This window comes from Gobius niger (assembly GCF_951799975.1).
Source record: "Gobius niger genome assembly, chromosome: 12".
NCBI classification, from domain to species: Eukaryota; Metazoa; Chordata; class Actinopteri; order Gobiiformes; family Gobiidae; genus Gobius; species Gobius niger.
In genome coordinates, this window is record NC_136863.1 from 20,104,205 (window position 1) to 20,127,479 (window position 23,275).

General features: G+C 39.1%; 2 protein-coding genes across 3 annotated transcripts in view; one reads left to right on the forward strand and one right to left on the reverse strand.

Moving 5' to 3' along the window:
• Positions 1–40: 40 nt before the first annotated feature.
• Positions 41–4,320, reverse strand: svip (small VCP interacting protein). The gene is made up of 4 exons (XM_079568056.1): positions 3,752–4,320; positions 3,053–3,103; positions 1,018–1,131; positions 41–876 (listed from the first exon to the last, which is right to left on the reverse strand). Exons 1-4 carry the CDS (start codon positions 3,812–3,814, stop codon positions 862–864), a joined length of 243 nt encoding a protein of 80 aa, XP_079424182.1. The 5' UTR covers positions 3,815–4,320; the 3' UTR covers positions 41–861.
• Positions 4,321–12,740: 8,420 nt separating this feature from the next.
• ano3 (anoctamin 3) overlaps positions 12,741–23,275 on the forward strand; it is a 33,221-nt gene continuing 22,686 nt past the window's right edge. The window contains exon 1 of one of the 2 annotated variants that reach the window (XM_079568049.1): positions 12,741–13,110. In XM_079568049.1, coding sequence (XP_079424175.1) covers positions 13,065–13,110 — 46 coding nt within the window. In that variant the 5' untranslated portion in view covers positions 12,741–13,064. The remainder of the gene's footprint in view (positions 13,111–23,275) is intronic. The other variant, XM_079568048.1, reaches the window with a different exon arrangement.

Here is a 23,275-nt window from a genome sequence, read left to right on the forward strand (position 1 = left end):
AGTGCAGTTTATATTTCATGGACACATAATAGAGCAAACGTTGTAGCATAAATGTACTTTATTGTTGGAAATAACACTGACTATATCTAAAATTGGCAAGAGCACCAGAAGCATGTAAGGATTAAGTGCAGCTGTAAGAAATGCACTCAGTGAAAAAGGCAGGTTTTCCATACAAACTCCTAACCAATATCAACAATTGCAAATCCTATGTCCAATGTCGGCATCATATGCATATAAAATCATCAAGCAGGCATACTGTACATTGTCTATTATTATGCATAATTTCTAAAGGGCTTCAAACAATATGAAAAGTCTCCCATTGAGGGTGCAGTGCCAGAGACCAGCAGAAAGTGCAGCAAGTTCAACTCCTTCAGGTAACATTGGCTATAGAGTCAGACTTTCAGCATTTTTGACAGTATTAATATACTTAATACTGTGCTTACTAAAAAGACAACCTATTGAAAAAATAACTAATTTGTGGATGTGCATTGTGTGCACATCAGTCAAATAATGAAGTCAAACTTGGTTAGATTTTTGTAAACATCAATATAATGTTTCTTCTTGTGTGTACAGCTCTGGCGAGATAGTACAGTGTAGTGTAAAAACTCCACTAAGGACCGGATGTAGTGTGTTAAATATATAATTGTGTCTCTCCAATGACTATTGGCAACAAGGAACAAATGTCAAGTCCTTGTTTCTGTGCAATTTGTCAGTTTGTCAGTGTGAAAAAATATATTACAGAATTAAATAAATCATTTATGTAAAATAAATAGTCAATTCAGTCTTCGTCTTCATTCAAGTTGAGCTGGAGCATCACTTCATTTTTGGATTTCAGAATTGAAGATTGTGATAAAAAATGTGTTATCCCACTTGCCACTGAAAAAAAAGAAAACATTTGAAAATATTGGTGTTACATACATAAAAAATATGTAAATAACTTGATATGGGTAAATAACAGTTAAGATTAGATCGTAAAGTAAGTTTTGAACAATTTCATAGTTTTTAATAATTTTGTACCTTTAGCCCACCGCCTCCAGAGACTGATGTGGTCATCTCCTGTTTTTCCATCTCCTCTTGTTTTTTCCTTTTCCTTTCAACTGCTTCTGGGTTTTTAACGCCCCTGTATGCGGTCTGAAAAATAAACAATTGTAATAGTTTTAACATTAAAGGCAAACCCCTTACTGGTCTGGGCTTGTCCAACCGTAGGCCAAAAACGCACCATGCATGAGCACAGGTAAGTAAGAGTGACTGTGAGCAAAAGCAATTCTTCATAGTGAAAGAGTGAACTGTAAATCCATTCCAGCTGTGAAACTTAGTACTGTGATTGGAGTAGAAGATGTGACAGGGAATAATCAGTTTAGGAAAAGGGGATGTTATAATGTGGTTTTAGGCCTACTCACCTCTGTGCCACTTTTGTCTTGTTCTTACGTATTTTCAAGTGGCTTCTCTGTACAGTAAAAATGACTCATGAGGTGCATCTATCGTCTGTCATCATTTTATGATGCCTGAACTATTATTAGAAATGTGCAATCCAATGAACAATCACCTACAATAAAATCGTACATGGTAGACCCTGATATGTAATTTATGATTCTGATGATACTATACCAGGTTATAATAAAATCCGACTAATGCAGTATGGCAAAAAAAATCTAATATTTAAAGTTAAATTCTTAATATGTCTACACAACACATACCTATACTTACAGTGGGAACCAGATGTTTACATACACTATATAAAAAGACACACATGCATTTTATTTCTCACTGTCTGACATGAAACTAGATTTAACTTTTACTTTTTTAGGTCAATTAGAATTTAAAAAAATATTTCTATTTGCTAAATTCCAGAAGAATGAGAGATATAATTTTCTCTCTACATTATCAACTGGATTGAGATCAGGACTTTGTTGACCTTAAGCCACTTTGTAACTAGTTGGGTTGGGCAGTATGTTTTGGGAATTGTCCATTTGGAAGACCCATCTGTGCCCAAGCTTTAACTTCCTGGTTGATGTCTTGAGATGTTGCTCCAATATTTCCACATAGTGTTCTTTCTTCATGTCATCTATCCCTCCCGCAACAGAACAACCCCACAGCATGATGCTGCCACCCCCATATTTCACAATTGGGATGGTGTTCTCAGGCTTGCAAGATTCCCCCTTTTTCCTCCAAAAGTGATGATGGTCATTATGGCTAATTCCATTTTTTTTTTTGTCAGACCACAGGATGTCTCCAAAAATTAGTCTTTATCCTCATGTGCCTTTTCCTTCTCCAATCTGGCATTTTTTAATGTTTATTTTGGAGTAAGGGCTTCTTCCTGGCAGAGTTCCCTCTCAGCCATGTCGGTACAGGACTTGTTTTACTCTGGATAAAGTCAAACTCCTACCAGGTTCAGCGTCTTCACCAAGTCTTTGCATTTTGTCTTGACTTGATATTCTGGGATATTGATCTGGGATACAGAACCCGCCTTCTTTCTGATCTGTATGAAGGCTGGACATTTCCATTCTTTTTATACTTGCGTATAATTGTTTGAACCAATGAAGTGCCACCTGCATTGGTTCAAACAATTATACTCAAGTATAAAAAAGATTGTGTCTTAAAATTGCACTCAAGGATGAATCAGACTTGTGCTTCCAAGGACATGACATTGTGATCTGGGTTTTCCCAAATTGTTTATCTTTGTGTATGTAAACTTCTGACTTTGTAGAAAGTAACAAAACAAATTACATAAAAATCTCTCATTCTTCCTCGAAATAATTTTGGAAATTCTAATTGACCTAAAAAAGGTAAAGTTAATTCTCATTTCATGTCAGAACCTGAGGGAAAAAAAATGCTAATTTGTCTTTTTACATAGTGTATGTAAACATCTGGTTCCCACTGTAAATGTTTACTTCTATGACTTCTGTAATAACGAGGCAGTGAAACCCTAATAGTGAAATATGGCATGGAAAATGAAGGAGTGAACTCTGGAAATTACGGAGCTTTAAAATAAAAATCTTTGATGTAATAAAGTGTATAAGAGAAATTTAAATAACATGAACTTGGCACCTACCTCCTTCTGTCTCTTTTCAGCAGCTTCTGCCAATTGCCTCCTCCGAGTGTCCTGTTAAAATTGTAGATATGAAAAGATAAGCCTTTATTGATCAAATTCACTTGTTACATCAGTTCTCAAAAAAAGTCAGGAAAATGTGCAATCAATGAACAGGACGATGTGCAAACAACTAATTATAAATAGAGGTATATTATGTACAATGACTACCGAAAATAACTTTAAAGTTGTCTGCCGGGCCGGGCTGCACAGTGCGGGACAAGAAGAGACTGAACAGGTAGGTCCCTCCTGACCAGCTGCTGGTACAACAACTGTCGTTGTGTCCTTGGGCAAGACACTTCACCCTTGCATTATTGTATGAATGCGGTGGGTGCGGTGGCGCATATTGGCAGCCTCGCTTCCGTCAGTCGACCACTGTGCTGTGGCTTCAGTACATTACGACTATCAAGTATGGTGTGAATGAATAATGGGACGTGGGGCGTTTTTAAAAAGTGTCCAAAAAGCATAAAATAGATTATTATAGCGATAATGTGTGGCGGCGGCACAAGGCCTGTCTATGAATACTTAACATTCCATTTACTAAACATAGGCCATATTTTTTTTAATTCACGACCACAAATAGAAAATGTACAACTGCCTTAAGTGTTTCCACTTTTGCCCCAAGAAAAATGTCCCAAATGCCAGACATATTTTGTTACTTACAGGATCTGGTGTTACTACAACATCGTCCGCCGCACCTCCAAAGCACGGTAAACACATTCCCATCCTTCTGCTCTTCCCAGGCCGCAAAAGGCAACGGTGAATTTGAATACAAGTTAAAAATGATATACACTTAAGTTTAATTATCTAGCGACTATTAAGCGGGGATATCCGTTTAGGCTGTAATGCTGATAAATGAGGCAGCTTCTCCCCCTGGCACTGGCTTTGGGCTCGTTTGGCATTAGGCACCGTTAGCTAGCAGCGGGGGCACTGTTAGCATTAGCAGAGCTCGCAGAGGCAAAGCACTACTTCTTTTTAGTTACACATCAGCAATCTAGGCAAGCGATTGGGACAATTAGAGCATCCACCACCTCTTACTGAGACGCAGCGGCATCGGAGAAATAAAGCGTTAGTAAATGCTAAAATATAGCGTCTGGGCTGGTTGTTTTGGTTAGAGATCCGTTTGCAGTGTCCAGGGAGGTGCTATGTTCAGGTCCCCAAAGTTGATTGATGTCATTTCCATTAATGACGTCTGCAAATATGTTTAAGTGTTCCTATATCACCGAGGATGATGTGAACAAAAGTTTACTTTATACATTAAAATTAGAGGCCATGTCAGTAATCTTTTTCGGTCGGATATATTTTGAAACTTTTTTCTTGAACGTATCGCAACTCAACAGCACCATCTTGTGGCTAAACCAAAGAAAGCCTGGCTGGTACTGTAAAGAAAATATACCGTATACATCAATCAATGTTCTTTTTTCTTTGTATAAGCACAGCTCAAATAATAGTTAGTTAGTTAGTTAGTTAGTTAGTTAGTTAATTTATTTTCTTCGGTCATTATGAACATTTAAATCACATGTCACATGTTTTCCAAAGATCTTAGACATTATACAATAAGAAAACACATACATTAAGAATTTAATCTATATGATGCCTGACCGAAGGCTGAAGCCAAGACTTATTTTGCCTAACCCCTTATACAACTGTGACTCTGTGTCCAAAGATGACACATTATACACTTTCTTTAATACCACTTAAGCACAAAACTTAAACTTCAACAAACAAAAATTATGCTATGTATCCTCGATCGACTTCTCTTCTAATGGTCTTCATTCAAGTGTTCTATACTTCTCTATCATGTTTGACTTATACATTTTCTTAAATGCTTTAATAGTTTTGGAGCCCTTAAGTTGAATAGATAAACCGTTCCATAGATCAACGCCTTTAACTGATAAACACCTCCTCTTAGTATTACTGAGCGCCATAGGTTTTTGTAGCAGATCAGTTCCTCTAAGGTTGTATATAGATTCTCTAGTTTGAAACATCTCCTGTAAACACTGAGGGAGCATGAGATTGTGAGCTTTGTACATCACAACTGCTGTGTAAACATCAACAAGATCATGCAATTTTAAGATATTTAGTCTGATAAAAAGGGGATTTGTCTTAAACGTCGTTCCCAAAGGCATTGATGACTGGGTTCATGAATATTAAAACATAGTATCAAAGATCAGCCTCTGCTCAATGTCCCATAATTTGTTCACTGATAATGAATTAGATAATTAATATAATTTCCATTATGATTAACTCACAGTGAGAAAAATAATTGTGTAGTATAATTAAATACATAATTGAATTAAATTTGTATTTATTGCAGAAACTATGAATCTTTCAAAGCTGCTGGAGCCTGTTCTGCTAAAGTGCGTGAGAAGGGCTATATTTTACAGGTAGGTCACAATGAATTAAAATATATTGTTTGAAATTGATTAATCAAAATACCAACTTTGTTATCAAGGATAATAAGCAAAATTGATATATTGTATGTAATGGCTGGTCAGTATCAAATCTGAGCGTTGTGTGATGGGAGTCCCCCTACAGCTGTTCCGTCTAGTCAATGCAGTGTCAATCAATAGAGAGTTTAATGTTGTGCCGTGCTTCGTCTTACAAAACTCCTCCCATTCATCTTGTGTGCGCTGACCAGCTTTTTCACAGCTCAGCGTGCAGCAGCAGTGAGGGGATAGCAGTAACATGACGCTGCTCATGTAGCATTGTAAGTTCAGAAGAGGATCCTTTATCTATTCTTGTGGCATTTGGTCTAATGACAGGTGCATGCGATGGACACCACAGCCGCGCAGGCTCTGGGCATCTCATCAGGTAGGGCATGGATAACTTTTAAAATGTGTCTAATTTCAAAGTTTTACTACAGTTAACTCATTGTTTTATTGCTGTAGTTACTGGACGTGTACTTATTCAAATTTTATTTAGGGTTGTCTGATATAAATACTATACTTTTCTTAGTAAACTATATACTTTTTTATACTACAGTAAACTGACACTATTTCTCAGGCCTTTACTATATATAAAAATGAAAATATTGCGTGCATGGGTAAGCACTTTATATTTTGAGAAAACATTTAATACTATTTTAATAATTTTAAGCTTTACATCCCCATATTTTCATTTGATGTTTTGCTTTCATCAAGTTCCAAGAAGTCACATATCTTAGCTCATCCTACTTAGGACAATGAGAATGATCTTTCTAATGATGAGCATTATCTATTCCTCCATGTTTCCACATCCTTCAGAAAAGCATGCGGCACGGAGAGGGTTTTCCAGTGAAAACGCTGTCTTCACGTAGCGTAATGAGCTATTCAATACATGAATGCTGTTGCTTTTATTAGCCGCCTCAAATCATCCCTGCCCCAGGCCAAGAGGAAAATGGCAAAATGATGGCGCTGTCCTGTTAGCTAATAGGGCTGCTGTATTTGTGTTGATCCATGTGCATAAAAGAGAGTTCAGTGGTGTGAGGAGAAGTCAGAGCCTTTACATTAATCATTCAGATAGCATTACTTTTGCTTATACAGTTGTCCAGTGAACTACAACCCCAAGCACTTTCCTTTGTAAGAGGAGGATCTCCAAGAACAATCCCAGAATACTACTGTATACACATTACCACATTAATTACACTACATCTAAGTGGATCGCATAACAGAATCAAAATAAATGGAAAAGGTTGTGTGCGGTACCCAGGGCATCCTGCGTGAACCCTGAGCCTATTCAATATGCAAATAACCGATCATATATTAGAAGGAATCTGATTTGCTGTCACAGAAAAGAATGATGCCATGAAAGTGAAATTAAAAATCTAGTTTGCCCTAATAACTCCTTGCTTTTTAATATTCTGCACGCTTTTTATGTCAAGGTAAAGGTCACACTTCTGCATTAAGTTTTTAAATTGGAATTTTGGAAGAAAATTATCAGGAGCTTTTTTTTTTTATCAGATTAGAGACTTTGATTTGTGGGAAATGTCGTTCAATGTCATTTAATAAGTAACTCTTGCAGGCTGTTCAGACAGAGCATAATGCATAACTTTGTTGTTGCTAGCACTGTACTGGCCTATACCTAGAAACCTTAATGCCACTTTTATCCAGTTAAGAAGCAGCTGAGTGTTTAACTGTTGTCAAACCAAATTACACCTACTGTGATCTGTGCAAAGTGTTCATAAACATACATTTATCAGGTTAGTCCAGACACAATAAAGTTAAAATGTGTTTAAGGTGGTTGCCATGTAGAATAAATCTCATCAATGTTTAATACAGCTCTTAACACGGTTACCTGAAGGTAAAGTAGCGAGTCTTGCGTGATTTTGTTTAAACAAATGATCAATTTGCAGAGAGTTGAAACAGGAAATACATGCTCATCAATCGATCTACCTCAGGACTGTTGCTACTGCACTCAGCTGTAATGGACTACTGCATTAAATTAACCTTCCACGTCAATTTTAAGTGATGTTATCAACATCTTGTTACTCTTTACGGGCATCAAACCATAATAGACTAAAGGCTTTACAGTTTGTAGTACAGATGCATTAAGTGACCGTGTGTAAAATGTTAGTTTAGCTAGACAGAAATAGACAAACACAAATACTTTATTGTTGTTTTAGTTTAGTATTTGCTGATTTTTTTTTTACTCCACCGCACCTCCCCCCAGTGCATTGTAAGAAAATCTCAGTGCGTGATCTGGACAAAATTTAAAGGGACGCACTTCAGATAATTGTGACTCATGATGTTTGGAGGCCGACTGCTGCTTTGCGCCTCTGGCATCTCTTAATCGTGTTCAGTGCACAAATGACATGCACCACAGCACCACAGTACATACACATTTAGATTGAAGCTTTCCCCTGTCAACAAATACAAACATGTACAGTATGTTGGTGCGAGGTAAGACCCGACAGCTTCAGGCAGTATATCATGTAGCACAGGAATCTATTATCACTGGAATCTATTGTACTGACTTTGTTACTTGAATAAAAAAAACAATACTACTACATCATCTTTTCTCTGTCTGGAGAGAGTCTATACAATTTAAACTTACCTAGTTGTTATTGATTATTAATCTGATCAGATGAAAGGGATATTTACAGACAGCCACAGACGGTAGCTTTCAACAGGCATCAAGTGTCGATCTGTAAAATAAACCGTGACAGGATTTGAAATATTTATGAGGAACATGAGAGCTTATTGGAATATGTTATGACTCGGAAAATACAAATCACCAGTACTCTTTAAAATTTAAAAATATTTACATTATCATGCACAATATGTCAAACATACATTGTACATCTTTTGTATGTAACACAAAATTTGTTAAATCACAAAAAAATAAAATGTGCTAAAGTCCAAATTGGCAAGGCATCCTTTTATTTTTTTCAGCCGGGAAATTAACACAATTTCTAGATCTTAGTACCTACTAGCACTGACTGATTATGCATGTTTTAAATTGAAAGCCAATTGTCACAAAGCACCACAAGGAATTGAACCTGGGACCTTTGTGAGGTGAGAGTGATAACCTGCGAATATGCTGATGGCAGTTGATTCATTTTTTTCATTTGGGGTTGATGTTGGGTGACATTGCGGTAGTGGCTCTGTGTCATTGATTGTTTTATCCATGTATATTCTCCAGGACCACGTTCCCGGGACAGGTGCATGTATGTACCTCTGCTGGACAGTGGGACTTCTTCTGGAGACTCCAAACATGTTCAGACCAACGCCGTCCTCGGTCACTCGGTGTCCTGGAGCTCCACAGCAAACAGCAGTCTTGAATCTGCCGCTACAGACTCAAACAGCGAGCTGCTCTCAGGTGAGTCAGGTATCAGGTTAGTCAGTGTCATTGGACACTAATTATAACCTTTCCAAGGTTATAATTTTGTTAAGCGATTATTACAGTTGCATGTAAATATCTTGCCTCAAGTCCTATCGATAAATTATGTCAGTTGTACTGGCCCTGGGCAGTTTATTGCTTCATTATGGCTTAGTATATCTGACCGGAATAACACCAGGCTGGAGTATATTCCTGCTCCTCCAAACCATATCCTATTTAATTTAGATTCACACATACTCCCTGTACATGTCAATACAATGTTTTTATTAGCTGAGAAGCAAAACCACAACCACATGACTGCAATACCAATTATGGCTTTGTGCCCCCTTATGACAAACTATAAAATATGTGTAGCTAAATATGAATGAATGAATGAATGAATAAATATTTTTTCGGACCATGAACAAAGCATACAAACGAAAACTTATATGAACGCAAAATACATCAAACGTGCATCTCAATACATTAACATCTTAGGACAAACAATTTTGTTTTACCTTTTGTACATTTTAGATTAGGCTGTCCGAAAAGGAGTGGGGGGAAGTAAACACTTATTTAGTCCCACCCCTTTTATGTACTCTCAGTATCTTGTTCTATTTACTTATTGGCTTCCTTATAACAATCATTTGAGCACTGTGATCTAAATCCAAGTTGTCAGGGATACAGTGTGAATGCTACCTACTAGGGCTGGGATGATCCACTTTTGTCACAAACCGATACATATCACAATACTCGGGGCCGATCCGATGCGTATTGCGATACAATAAGTAATTATGATTTGTAATATGTTTACCTCAAAATTTGTGAAAAGAAAACAGTCATTTGTCCAGAGTTTATAAACCCAATGCCATTTGTCAGTTTTTGAAGTGTTAAGATAAAACAAATGCAATAACACAAAAAGTGCTGTTACTGGAAAACAAAGGGGTGCAGGATAAAAATGCCTCCAAACACCAGTATTGAAAGTATTGATACTTAAATAGTATCGACACTTGGTGTTGCAGCGCAAAGTATTGCGAACACATAGCACCTGGTTTACCCTACACACTCACGGTATAGTTAAGTTTTAACTTTGAGCCAAGTTTTGAAGCCATACTCTGCTCTTAAGCATTCCATTCCCAATTTATGCCACCAGATGGCAGTATGTTATTTAGCTAAATCCGTGCTCCCTCTGCAGCGCTGGCATCTGACCTATATCTCTGAATTAACAGACTGCTCTAGAAGAAGTGAAATGGAGAGTTCTTTTATCTGGCTGCAAATGAGTGGGTTGTCCATTATTCATAATTCCAATTAAACAAATGTGCTGGTCTAGGCTGAAGGTTGGCACACTTAGCCCGGTCCCCATCCTCCAATAAGGCCCTTGGAGCGATGGGAGGAGGTGGGCCACTGAGCAGATGGTATTTGCATCCTCAACAGATGCCAGACTGCTCCCCAGAAGTCCGTCACATGCAGAGATTGATGGAAAAGAACTGGACCGAGAGCCAAATATTGTGACACAGCGACACACAATATCAGTCAATGTCCACAGACAGAGATCACAATTATTGCTTGACCTCCAACTCAAATGACTAATAAATTATTCCCAACTTGATTATAGAGCAAATTACACTCATTCTTTTAGTATTGTTTTTACCTTTACAGTTATCAATACTTTGCTGTTAACAATGCACTTTCTCATTTCCATTCAAGCATCAATTTCAGTGAAAGAAACAAATCATTTAAAATAACATGAATGCAAGACTGACTTGATATAATTTATCCTTCAGTGATGTCTAAATCAAAGCAAGTGAGGGAGTGTGATGTAATGTAGAACAATTACAGCATCAAGCATAACGTAGAGTCACTAAATCGCATTCTTAAAACATAGTCTTGACTAGTCCAATGCTAACACAGCACTGGTCTTAAGTTTAGATAAACGTCACGACTGGGTCTTGCCTCTTACAATATTGATGAATAACCTTTTACAAAACCTGCTGCTGTTCAAAGGCCAACCCGTGAGATCTCACATTTCCAAATTAAGAGGACTTAAAATCACTCACAAAGAAGCACTTTTGACAGTATTGTATATAGTTCTATATATGTAGTTCAATAACAGCCAGAACCGGCACGACTGATTTTTTGTTTAGGTTTATAAAGCTTTGTCAAACTTTGCCAATTGAAAAAACAGATTGCTAATATATAAAACATAGAAAAAAAGACTTGGGGATTTAATTTGCACTGTGATTTCTGACTAAATCTATTAACTCTGAACTCCCACACATAATAGCCTTTTACCTCTTCCACCACATGTTACACAGCAGCGCGTATGAACAGCTGAGCCAGGTGCTGTGTGAAAGAAGTGAGCTGTATCGATTGTTTGAAGTATTTCTCGCCTGTCTCATGGTTTCACCGGCTACAATAAAACAAATGCTCTCCCAAACTAAGAAAATATAGCTTGGTATTTCTAATTGCATTACTTTTATCAAGAAAGATTTTGCTTCCTTGTTGAAATATGATGAAATTCTGTGTAACATTTCACCCATGCAACAAATACAGTAAAATACAATACACCATTTATTTAGATATGGGTATTTTTAATGATGCCCATGTATTGATGGAAAATTTCTCAATAAACATGCATCTTTGCTCTGAGCTGGTTTCTTTTCAGAACGAACAGCAGGACATCACCAGCTCATCTCCATGGAGATGTTACAGCTTTGCTTTGACACCAATCCTCTCTCTAATGTATGTAGCATCTATTGCTGGCATGTTTGTTTGTGCAGTATATTTGGAGTTTTTGGTAGTTTAGGTGCTTTTCAAGCATAAAAACAAATAACCTGGAATGTTCCGCAGCATGGCTTTAAAGACAAAGATAAAATAAGTTTTGTCATGGGTTTAGATCACTGTCTTGGTCTGAGAATATTCAAAGGACGCTGCACCATTGCAAGATAGATGTTGTCATTTGGAGGCAACACAGTGCCCCTGGGTTAGCTGAAGCTTATAGTTGGTTTACAACAACCGCGGTGTGTGACCACGGAGGGACAGTAAAATGCACTGAGTTGTGACTTTGCTTTGTATGGCATAATATAAATCCCAACCCACAGTAAGGTGGACTCTGTTTTTGCTGTTATGGACTGTTGTTTTCTTGAGTTTGTGAAATGTTCTGAGGTTTACTACAAATGAATTGCCCTTTGGGATCAATAAAGTTTTCTGAATCTGAATCACATTCAGCGGTTCTCAACTGTTCCACAGTAATATAACTGTTTATCCACTAAGATTAGGGCAAATTGTTATTTACAAATTGTGACAGCGCCCTTGCGGAGGTCTGTTTTTTCTTAGAGCGTGTTGTCTAGGGATCGGAAGGTCGTGGGTTCGAATCCCAGCTCCCGCAAATGCACACTGTTGTTGTGTCCTTGGGCAAGATACTTCACTCTAGTTGCCTCCAGTGTCTGCGTACATTGGTGTTTCAATGAGAGAGTGAATGGGCGACTGGTTCCTTGCTAAAGCGCTTTGGGCCTGTTAATGGCAGAGAAGCACTATAAGTTGAGTCCATTTACTGTTTACCATTTTAATTCATTTGTTCATTTTATGTTTTTTGTAGATTAGGCTAAAGTTGGTTATTTGAGCCTGGTGCATGAGCAAACTACTTGTCCTATTTGGAAAGCATAGCCTATATTCCACCCATCCTCGCCCTGATTGTGTGCCATGCTGATCTATTTGACTTGAACAGATGCAAAGCTCTTGACAAACTTCATAGTTCGGAACGATGTGACTCGAGGAGTTAGAAAAGCGAGACTGACGGCCTGACGGCCGGATCAATAGGTGCCGTTGTCGGTGTCGGCTGTGTGCTCGCTTTGGGCGCGCTCGTTTTGCGCAGCTTATTTGAAATCAGTAAATCAGGACGCGAGCGGGACGTGTCCATCTCCCAGGACCTCCCCTGCCGCGCCGTCGCCATGACAACAGCCGTGGACGGTACTGGAGGAGGCGCGTGAGAGAGGAGGAGAGGAGCGCGAGACAGGTGTTGCTGGCGTTTGCGCATCACCGCCAGTGATCGCGTTTGGCAGGATGGGAGACACGAAAACACCTACGCAAGCCCACCACAGATTCCCGTGCACTCTGATATTTGCTTTTACGGACAACGGAATTTAATTAGCGGCCCGGACACAGTATCAACGCCGCAATGGTGCACCACTCGGGATCCATCCAGTCCTTCAAGCAGCAGAAAGGTTGGTCTAGGGGAACAGAGAGGACAGTGTGGCGTGCAGTTGTTGTGTGAAGTAGTCCAAGCGCAAGTGCGTGCCATGGTGACTTTTTGCCTGTTCTTGGTGACTTGTTTGGCACGTGAGAATCCACTCTGAGGTATCGGTGTGCGCGCGTGTCGTGGCCAAAGTGTGACGCACGACTTGGGTTTTCGGGTCTGCTCGTCGGGCTACTGTTTCTCGTCCCCTGTGATAAGGGATAGACTTTCGCGCTATAACCATACAGAAGCTTTTACGCATAGACAATCACGTTGTCTTTTGCTCATTGTCGAGACAGTTTTAAAGAAAGTTGCATTATCATTTGAAGTGCGCTTTAAATAGGCTATGTCCACACAGCTGTAGTGGGACCAACTGACTGGATTCTCAAGGCAATTTTATACCTACAGTCTGCAAGTGTACATTGACGTCCTTATCAAGTTATTAAGTATATTTGAATTTTCTTATCCGAGTCTAATGTATATTCCCTGGACGACTTAGAGCCTATACACTTCCACCTAATAATTATTAGCTTAATGAAAGAGGAACATAGTTTATTTGCAAATAAGACTCTAGAAAACTTGATACAATAAGTGCACTGTCTGCAAGTATTATATCTGGTATAACACATGTACCAAATATTTTTTTGTTTATTGCAGTAACATGAATCTCTGAAGCCAATAGAAAAGGCAGTGAACATCATCTCGAGTTATTGGCGGTGTCTTGGCATCAGTACAGTCCTGCACAAGTAAAAAGATAATACTTATAATGATACAGCGAATGCTTTCTCGTCAGTCTGTGTCTTGTAAACCTAAATTGCACTAGACTGATGGCTGCTATTGATTGAAGCACCGCTCCACAACATTAGTGCTTCTTTAACACTTTACATTATTTATGAGCCGGCTCTCTATATTTAGCCGGAGAGAAAGCTGTGGTTGAAAAGAATGATATGGTTGTCCTCAGAGAAGTGAGAGGACCTGGGGTTGCCCATAGCTAAACAAACCTCATGTTTTACATCTTGATCCATGTAATTTAACTGAAGTGTCAATATCGAAAACAAACTTAGTGAATCTAAGTTTGTTTTATTGATTAAATATATAATGTTTCTTTTGTTCATTAATTATGATTTTAAAGTGTGGAGTTTGCATAAGAAAGTTTGTCAGCTTGTGCATTTGGCCAGTGGTGTCAAACAGTGATTATGATGATGCATTGCAAATTGCTTTTTCAGCAGGCTGCACATTTCGTATTTCTGGCCCGTTTTTTTTTTTTTGCACAATGGAAGCATTATCATGGTAATTGATTCATTTTGGAGTTGCTACTGTAAATCACTTGCCTCATGGAGTTTTGCTATCCTTTCCAACGTTTGCCATTAAACCCGGTTTGGAAGTAGCACAAAGAGTATAGTTTGTGAAATGTATTTATTATGCATACGACACATTAGACACAACTTTAAAAACAACAATATCAACATAATTATTCTTAGAATATTGTTTCTTTTTTCATCCAGTTTTTCTTATTTTGACATGTTTTGTGATGTTTATCATTTCACTTCCTTATGAAGTGTCATACGTAGAGGTAAAAAAAAATGTAAACGTCGCCGTGCCAACCATGTTTTTCTAATTTGAAATGAGTGAGTCAGAATTCTCTGGAACTACAGTGTCCCGCTATCTATGTCACCAACATAAAAATAACCGTTATCCCCAACTTTTCTTCGTTAAATTGAAATAAATCATGATTCATACTTACCACGGATATCATCCATCAAAGTAAGTCATAATTACAAAAGGATTCATTTACACATGTATTATTGCACATGTAGTGTCTGTGTAATGTCTGCATCTTCATGTGCATAGGTCATGCACTTATCCAATAATGTGTGTGTTCAGAAATTGGCCACAGTAATTGAATGGAAACTTTTCATTGTGAATGTCATTTTACTAATTAGTCCCACATTTCACAAGCAATTGTCCAGGGCACTCTGCCTCATCCCCAAAGCAGCTGGATAGGCTGCAATCCCTTATGACCAGAGGATAAGCCTTAAAAAAAAATCATCATATTCTGTATGAGTTTAATCACAAATAGCCGCTTACCAGATATGGATATTATACCAGGATTATGAGATCAAAGTGCCGCAATGGTTTCGGGCATTTGGACAATTCTGTGGACAAAAGTGTGCCAAAAAGTCTGAGGGACGATGAAAGGTCGTGACTCATTTGGCATTTTAAAAAGACGTGTCTGGGGGAAAATCTGTAGAAAACACTGTGTTATTTTGCTACCAATGCACAGTGATGAAAACAATAAAAATGTAAATGACAAACACTCCCACTACATGACGATGCTATGCAAACTAAAGATGTAGATAGATGACATTTCATTGCATGAATATTTACACATAGAAGTTGTATTATTGAAAGATAATGAGAATCTACAGTGAAGGAGATTTGTGATGACTATTTTATGAAACCACTTTCTTAGGGATTTGGACTTTTTTTGTTGATCCTCTAAGTATTAAGGTTGGAGTAGCATTGTTTGTTTGTCACCCACATTGCCTACTTTCTAGCCCTACAGGGGTGGTTGCAGCAGGACGGGATGTTTTTTTCTGGGGTTTATTCACAAACAAGTAAAGCACTGCTAGCTTAAGCAGAAACATTATACAAATCACATATCACAGGTTTTTTAAATACTCTTAGCTTCTAACTTAAATTATGCATATTTGGGTTGACAAAACACAGGTATAAGTATACGACACAAATATCAGAGGACACAAATGTCTAGATCCTAGAGATTAATATTATTGTAGCTTTTTCAATGTTGCCAAGGGACCTTGGTTTCGGGGTTAAAATATAATGTGTGTTTCATTGGCTAAAGCCGTGAGGAGAATTCTTCTTTGGTTTACATTTATACAATAGGAGTATCTGTGTACATTGGTGTATGAATGAGAGAGTGAATGGGTGACTGGTTCCTTACTGTAGAGCGTGTTGGGCCCGATAAAGGTAGAAAAGCGCTATATACAGTAAGTTGAGTCCATTTGCCATTTACCATTTTAATTGTCTGTCCCTCCATGTCCCACAGTATTCCTCCACTACTTTTGAAATTGTCATCCTAACAGGGACAAGCAGTGTAAATGAAACTACAAAACATATACAGAGCATTTAGGTAGAAAGGCTTACAGTGATGACAATTTCAGCACGGAAATGCTTAAAACGAGTCCAGAGATGCTGCTTGGAATCACTTTCAACACATAGAGCAGCACCACCTCATGGCATGGTGTCAAATGTTATGAGCTCTTGAGAAGGAGTTGGACTGAATTTATATAATTTATTCAAGCATTACTTTAGCATTACTATTTTGTCCAACAGCACAGATAGGGTTTGGACCCTGTGGCATATACATGTATATTTTATCTTATTGATTTATCTAAATCTTTTCAATACAGTTTTGTATAATGAAAAAAAAAGCTTTACTAAGAAGGAACAAAGGTCATGTAATACAAATATGTCAATTTTACTGCTCCAAACAATCTGCTTTTACTGTCACAGAATTGGCAGTTGACCTGACGAGCCTTTTGTGAATTACCGAGATTGACAATAGTGATATGACGATTTTGATATGGCAAACCTTTTTTTCTGTTATATTGATTGATTGATTTTGCCTTTATTGTATTTTTCATATGAAAAAAATAGCTTTTAATGATGTGATTCATGAACTAAGACAAGATAGACCTTTTACGTAAACCTCAGCTCAAACTAGAATTTCCACTCCAGCATCATCTTTTAGCACACAACAATCTTCTATTGTCTCTTGTCTCCAAACCTTACTCTTACTCCCAAAGAACTGGCTGATGATTAAAAAGCTCTTGACTTATTGATTGATTATTGAGACAGAGCAAAGTTGAGATTGTGTTTTCAATGACATTTCACTTAATTGCCCAGCCTTAATACACTTAACACTTAGGAAAAAAGCCACTTTGCGTTTGTGTTGAAAAGACTGAATGTGTGTTTCAGCCACTAGCCAGTCTCGCTTGTGCGTGTAAACCTCTCGTTGCATTGTCCTGAGCGAGCCACCTGTCCCTGTTATGCAAGCATCCAGATGGTTTTCTAGATACTATTTGAGACAGATTGTTCAAAGTGTTGCTGTATCACCAGACAGCATTTGAATATAGATAACATATTAAGCTTTATCTGCAATGACTTTGGTGATACATATTGTGTGAAATTAGCATGCCTTGAAGATAAAAGATGTGAGCGTCTGTGTTGCAGCTTTAACACTTAATCTTTAAATAGTAGGTGGCTGTTTTGTTGCTCGGCTATAAAAAAGGTCTAGGGAAAAGTTCTGTCTGAAACTAAAGTTAAGCCCTGGCTTAATTGAACATACAGAAAGATTACAGTGATTCTGCGGCATTATAGCATTAACCTATATATGGGGAAAGTAATTGTATACTGAGATACACAGATACAGCTGAGGCTTTGAACTAAATCCAAGCCTGTAACACAGAAGAAACCGCAAACAATCAGTGGACAGAAGGCGACAGTGATGGGGGAAATTGGAGAGATTGAGATGTTTGAAATGATTAGATGATGCAATCAACAGCTCACGCCACGACTGTATAATCGTTTTCTGATTTGTGGGAAACGATGGCATCCGTTCAGAGGTGTGCTTACGGTCAGACTGTGGCCGCGGCGCACGTGATGGGCTAAAACAACAGCACCATCTGCCAGACTTATTGGTCGAGGCGATAAGTGCTTCGGTATTATTGAGTGAGGTCCAGACATATTATTTACATTATTATGGGCAAAAATCTTCATGACAGAGTATCTACTTTGTTGTACACACCTTCACGCAGGCTAAACCGTAGTGAAGGTCACCTGACACTGATGATGCAGTTAGTGTGATTAGTAGCTTCATGTGTTAATTAGATTCATTTACTTTCAGGTCAAATCGATGGGAGGTATCTGGAAAAAACGTAGCGGTCATTAATTACAGTGGGTTTAATGTCGCCTCAATGCAGAGGCGTGTTGTCCATAAAGAAAACCAAGAAAGGACAGGATTGCAAGCTTCGTTGTCTCTCCGGGGGAAATGACAAATTCTTCAGTCCTACTGAGGCAAACTGTTTGTGGACAAGCACAAACAACTCCTGAGATCTCTCAGATCTTATGCTAAGATTGATGGAGTAGTTCAAGGATTAGCAACAGTGCTAACCATGTTGTCACAGTGCTTTTGTTATATACCGGTACTCCTACAAATCTTGCCATAATGCGTTGGCATACATGTAATGTCCATAATCTAGTCGTCTATTTGTTAATAAATTAAAACCCATCCATCCATTTTCTTCCGCTTTATCCGGGGTTGCGGAAGCAGCATTCTGAGCAGAGATGTCCAGACTTCTCGATCAACGCACGTTGCACACCTCCTGCAGCTGTTCTGGGGGGACCCCGAGGCGACTCCAGGCCAGCTCAGAGACTATAGTCCCTCCAGCGTGTCCTGGGTCTTCCACGAGGCCTCCTCCCAATAGGACATGCCTGGAACACCTTGGTAGGCCACCAGGAAGCAGTCGAAACAGATGCCCTAGCCACCTCAGCTGGCTTTTTTCGACTTGGAGGAGCAGCGACTCTACTCCGAGCTCCTCCTGGGTGACTGAGCTCCTCACCCGATCTCGAAGGATGTGCCGCCCAGCAAGAGAAACCCATTTCGGCAACCTGTATCCACAATGTTGTCCTTTCGGTCACTACCCAGATCTCATGACCATGAGAGTGGGAATGGGAACGTAGAACGATCGGTAAATCGAGAGCTTTGCCCCCCGACTCAGCTCCCTCTTCAAGACAACAGTCTGATACAGCGACAATATCACTGCTGATGCCGCACCGATCAGTCTATCAATCTCACACTCCATCCATCCCTCACTCGTGAACAAGACCCCGAGATACTTGAACTCCTCCACTTGATGGAAGGACTCTCCACCGACCCGGAGAGGGGAAGCCACCTTTTTCCAGTGAAAAACCATGGCCTCGGATTAGGAAGTGCTGATCCTAAAATCTCTCCTTTATTTTATTGAGCTTGGAGTGCATCCCAACTGCTTTGGACATAGCGTAGGTGCTTTCTGGAGGATGTCCAGTTACCCAGTCACAGACAAACATTCACCGAGACACTAATTGGCCCAGTCTGAGTTGCAGTCTCTCATTGGACCATCTACTGTAGGTCTCAAGCAATTTACTCTTTGGACATCAATTTCTAAACTTAAAACCGACTCTGGCTCCTGTGGGACTATCTATAGCACTTACCAACAGAGTGGAATATTCAGTATCTCTTAATGAAGTCCCTGTTAAAAGCAGTGGCTGTGAGTGGAGTGTGCCTGTTCTTTATTAGAGCGCCAGGCAGAAGATGAAATGCACTCGAATTTGCTTGAAGGAAGAAAGTGAAGCCGTTTGTCCCTCCCCCAGTCCTGCCTCTATGTGATAATGTAGTTGAATGTGCTCTTGCAGTCATCTATTTGCCTGGTTGCCCTTAAATGCACTATAAGTTAAAAAAATATGTTGTGCCTCAAACAAGGACTTGGTACAGGATCTTCATGGGTAAAAGCTGTGTAGCTAAAAGGGCAAGGGTTGGATAAATAATTAAAGTTAAGAATGGGGCATGATGGGAAACAGCATACTGACCTCGATTCACTTTGTGCTACTTTTTGTGCCATCAGAGACTGGTAAAATTCTCTGCTTGATGAAATGTAAATCGTCAGTACATGAGGGCATTATTAAAATCATTGGTGTGTTTATGCAAAGTTAGTTAATATTCATATTATGATTTTGCCCCACAAGAGAAAGCAAAACAAACAGTAATTTGCTTGGTGAATACACACTGACAAAGTAGAGTGTCCTTTTTAATCTGTCATCACATTGACCGAGCTGGGATTTATATACAGATCGTGACCTTGCTGCAGTGTGTCCTGCTGCTATTGTCAGGCTGCAACACAACCCTTTCAGATATGATTCCTCCACTTCGCCTCAGGATCCTGCCTTTTGTTGTTTCTCTTTCTTTCAGCGTTCACCGTATTATCTTTGTGCTGTACAACTCAGTGACCGCCTGTGCACGTGCTCTCAAGCGTGCACGCGTGGCCCATGTAAACAGATGGGATTAACTTTCTCCTGATAAACCAGTGTCAGCCAGAGTAAGATTAACTGTTGTTTGACATTCAGAGAACCCTGTATATGTTTATTTAGGTCGACATAACCCACTATACCTATTCATGCAAAATGACAAGTATAAATATTAAACCAGCCGTTATGGGGTTTTTTTTTACACCGAAAATTTCCATTCACTTAATGCAGAGCTCTGCCCAATGCTGTTCTATTTTAAACCATAGTCATGTGGGAATCCAGTGCCTTGCCACAACAGGCCTATTAGCACTCCTGGCTCAGGCGCACATATCCTCCCAAACAAGCTGCTCCTCCTCACTGATAACTGATGCACGTATTAACCTATTCTGAGCCAGGCAAACCAACTTGTTGAATTGATAATAATAATAATAATAATGACGATGATGATGATGATGATGATGATGATGATGATGATGATAATAATGCATCGGTTTTATATAGCGCTTTTCTGGACACTCAAAGACGCTTTACATTGCATTATTCATTCATTGATGACGCAGCTTGTCTAATGAACTGATCAGTTAGAGAAATAGGGAAGTCTACAGGTGTTTTATGACCTTGATTTAAACTTATTTCACTTTAAACTTTATGTTCTCTGAATGCTGAGATGTAGGCTTAAGTGAGAACGCTGAGGCATACAACTATTTTTGTTTGCTTAAAGTTGTATTATGGAACTTTTGATAAAGTTTTTGATAAAGTTTGAAAAAGTTTTTATTTGTGCTTAATCTTTCAATATGGCTGATTAGAATAGTGCCTTTACTTTCCATCACTGTGGCCTCTATGATGCTCCAGGATCAATTGTTTTTAGAGTTGCTGGTAGGTTTTCTCTGCTCTCACCGGAAAACCTACAGACAACTGAGCATCATAGAGGCCACCATGATGGAAAGTAAAGGCGCCATGCTTAACCACTCATACAGCCATTGGGTCACAAAAAGGTAAATTAAGCACAAATATCAAGTTTTTCTTTTCACTTAAAAAGTTGCATAATGCACCTTTTTAATGTTTTTATACATACTTGCACCATGTGCGGCACTTTGGAAATGGCTTTGTTTGTAAAACTTGCAATTGAAATAAAGGGATTGGACAAAAAGACAGATGGCCATGATCAGATCTAGTGCTTGTTTTGCCATCGATAAAGCGTGTCATCGTAAACTCAAGAAACCAAGGCCCATTTATTCAACCATGAACACTGCATTTTCTGAAATGTCACTGCGAATGTAATTGCTGCCGTAAGCTTCACAATAGGCGGTTTAGTATTGATTTGATTCAGAGACAATGTGTTGTTCTTTCAAAAGCAGCGAGAAGCAACAGAACAATTGTGCACTGAAATAATGAACCCACAGGGAAATAATGCATGTTGTTAACCTAGAAGCAAATGGTCAATTAAAGTAATACAGTTGTGGTCGGGGGTTGTGGGACTGTAACTTCAAATTTTAGCAGACTTTATTACAGTTTGTAATATTGTCCCATGTGTCGCATAAATTGCAGTAAATGGTCAAACCCCATTGTTCCTATAGTGGTTTATTAGTATTGTTTCTTAGGTGAGTTTTCAGAAGCAGAGGTCTACAAGAAAGTGGCAGGACCTGCAATTTTAAACAGGATTTGCGATGCTGGCTCTCAAAAAAGACAGAGAGTGGAGTTAGAATTAGCTGTAGGCCTGTGAAGATTTGTTGTTCATGATGAGGATTAATGGGAATAGGAATGAGAGCACTATACGAACAGCTCGTGTTGGATGCTTTGGAGATAAAGTCAAAGAGAGCCTTGCAGTTAGAAGATGACATTATGAAGCTAACTGGCCCCAGAGGAAAGAATGGAGAGGAGCAGAGACTACACAGAGAGAGGCTGTTGATTTTGTGTGACGTCTCTTAAATGGAACAGCCAAAAGGGTTAAAAACTGCTGTAAACCACTATATTGTATAACGAGAGGGAGCCTCGAGGAAACACAAATACGAGATTTATGAATGCAGCAGAAGAGGACATGACTAGGGCACATAGTGTGGGAGAGAAGAATGCTGAGATATCTACACGACGGCAGATAATTTTGCAACCCCTGAACCGAAACAGCCTGTAAGGAAAAGAGCTTAATGTGTTATCATTGCTCAAATATCTGTCATGTATCTACTGCATAGGGCTGTATAGGAAGCACACAGCACAATTAATAACTCCTCCTGGCCTGCAAACGCATCTTTAACTTGCTCCATTCTCAGCCAAAAGCACAACAGGGAAATCCCTCACAGCTGAGTGTAGAGCGGGGCAGAATATGATATTGCGTAGCACAGGCACAGCAGCGCCTCCGGGCATGAATTATCACTGTGAAGGTCATGGTCCAAGTTCAACACTGGGGTGAATGCATGGTACCGTTTCGCTTTCACATCCATTTGCAAGTGAAGGCCTTTGATTCCATGCATAACTATATCATGGGGAGGCTGCCCATATGAAGGTCACCTGTAACGCCTCCTCGCTCAACGCTGGACAACCATTATGGTGATTAACCCCTGGGTTTCTCTTTACAATTCACCAAGGATGTTAGCCTGCCCCCAGAATCACCACCTTATCTCCAGCTCTATCAATTACCTCCGTTTTGATATGAGCCAACCTTGAAAAGGACCTCCTCAATGAGAGCAAATGAGTTGCTTGGACAAGTTGTAGTTCCTTAAGAGTTGCTCTGTTATGCTTGTCTTAGTGTAGTGAGCTGTGTGATTGAACATAAGGGGAGTGCTGAAGGTAATGCACTTAGTATGAAGGACAAACATTATCATCACCGGCCAGTTGAGGAAGAGATCATTCATGGGCCAATGTGGAGCCCTTACTTTGCTGACACGCAGTAAAAAAAAGAGATAAGATCCTTTGACAGATACAGTAAGCTTTATTTTAACAGATTTTCTCAAATGGTTTACAGTATATCATGCAAGACCAACCTTTAAGCTTTTATATCATCAAATTTAGATAAAACAAAATTTATGGTATTTAGTAATAAGGAGATAAATGATGAGCTCAAGATCAATATT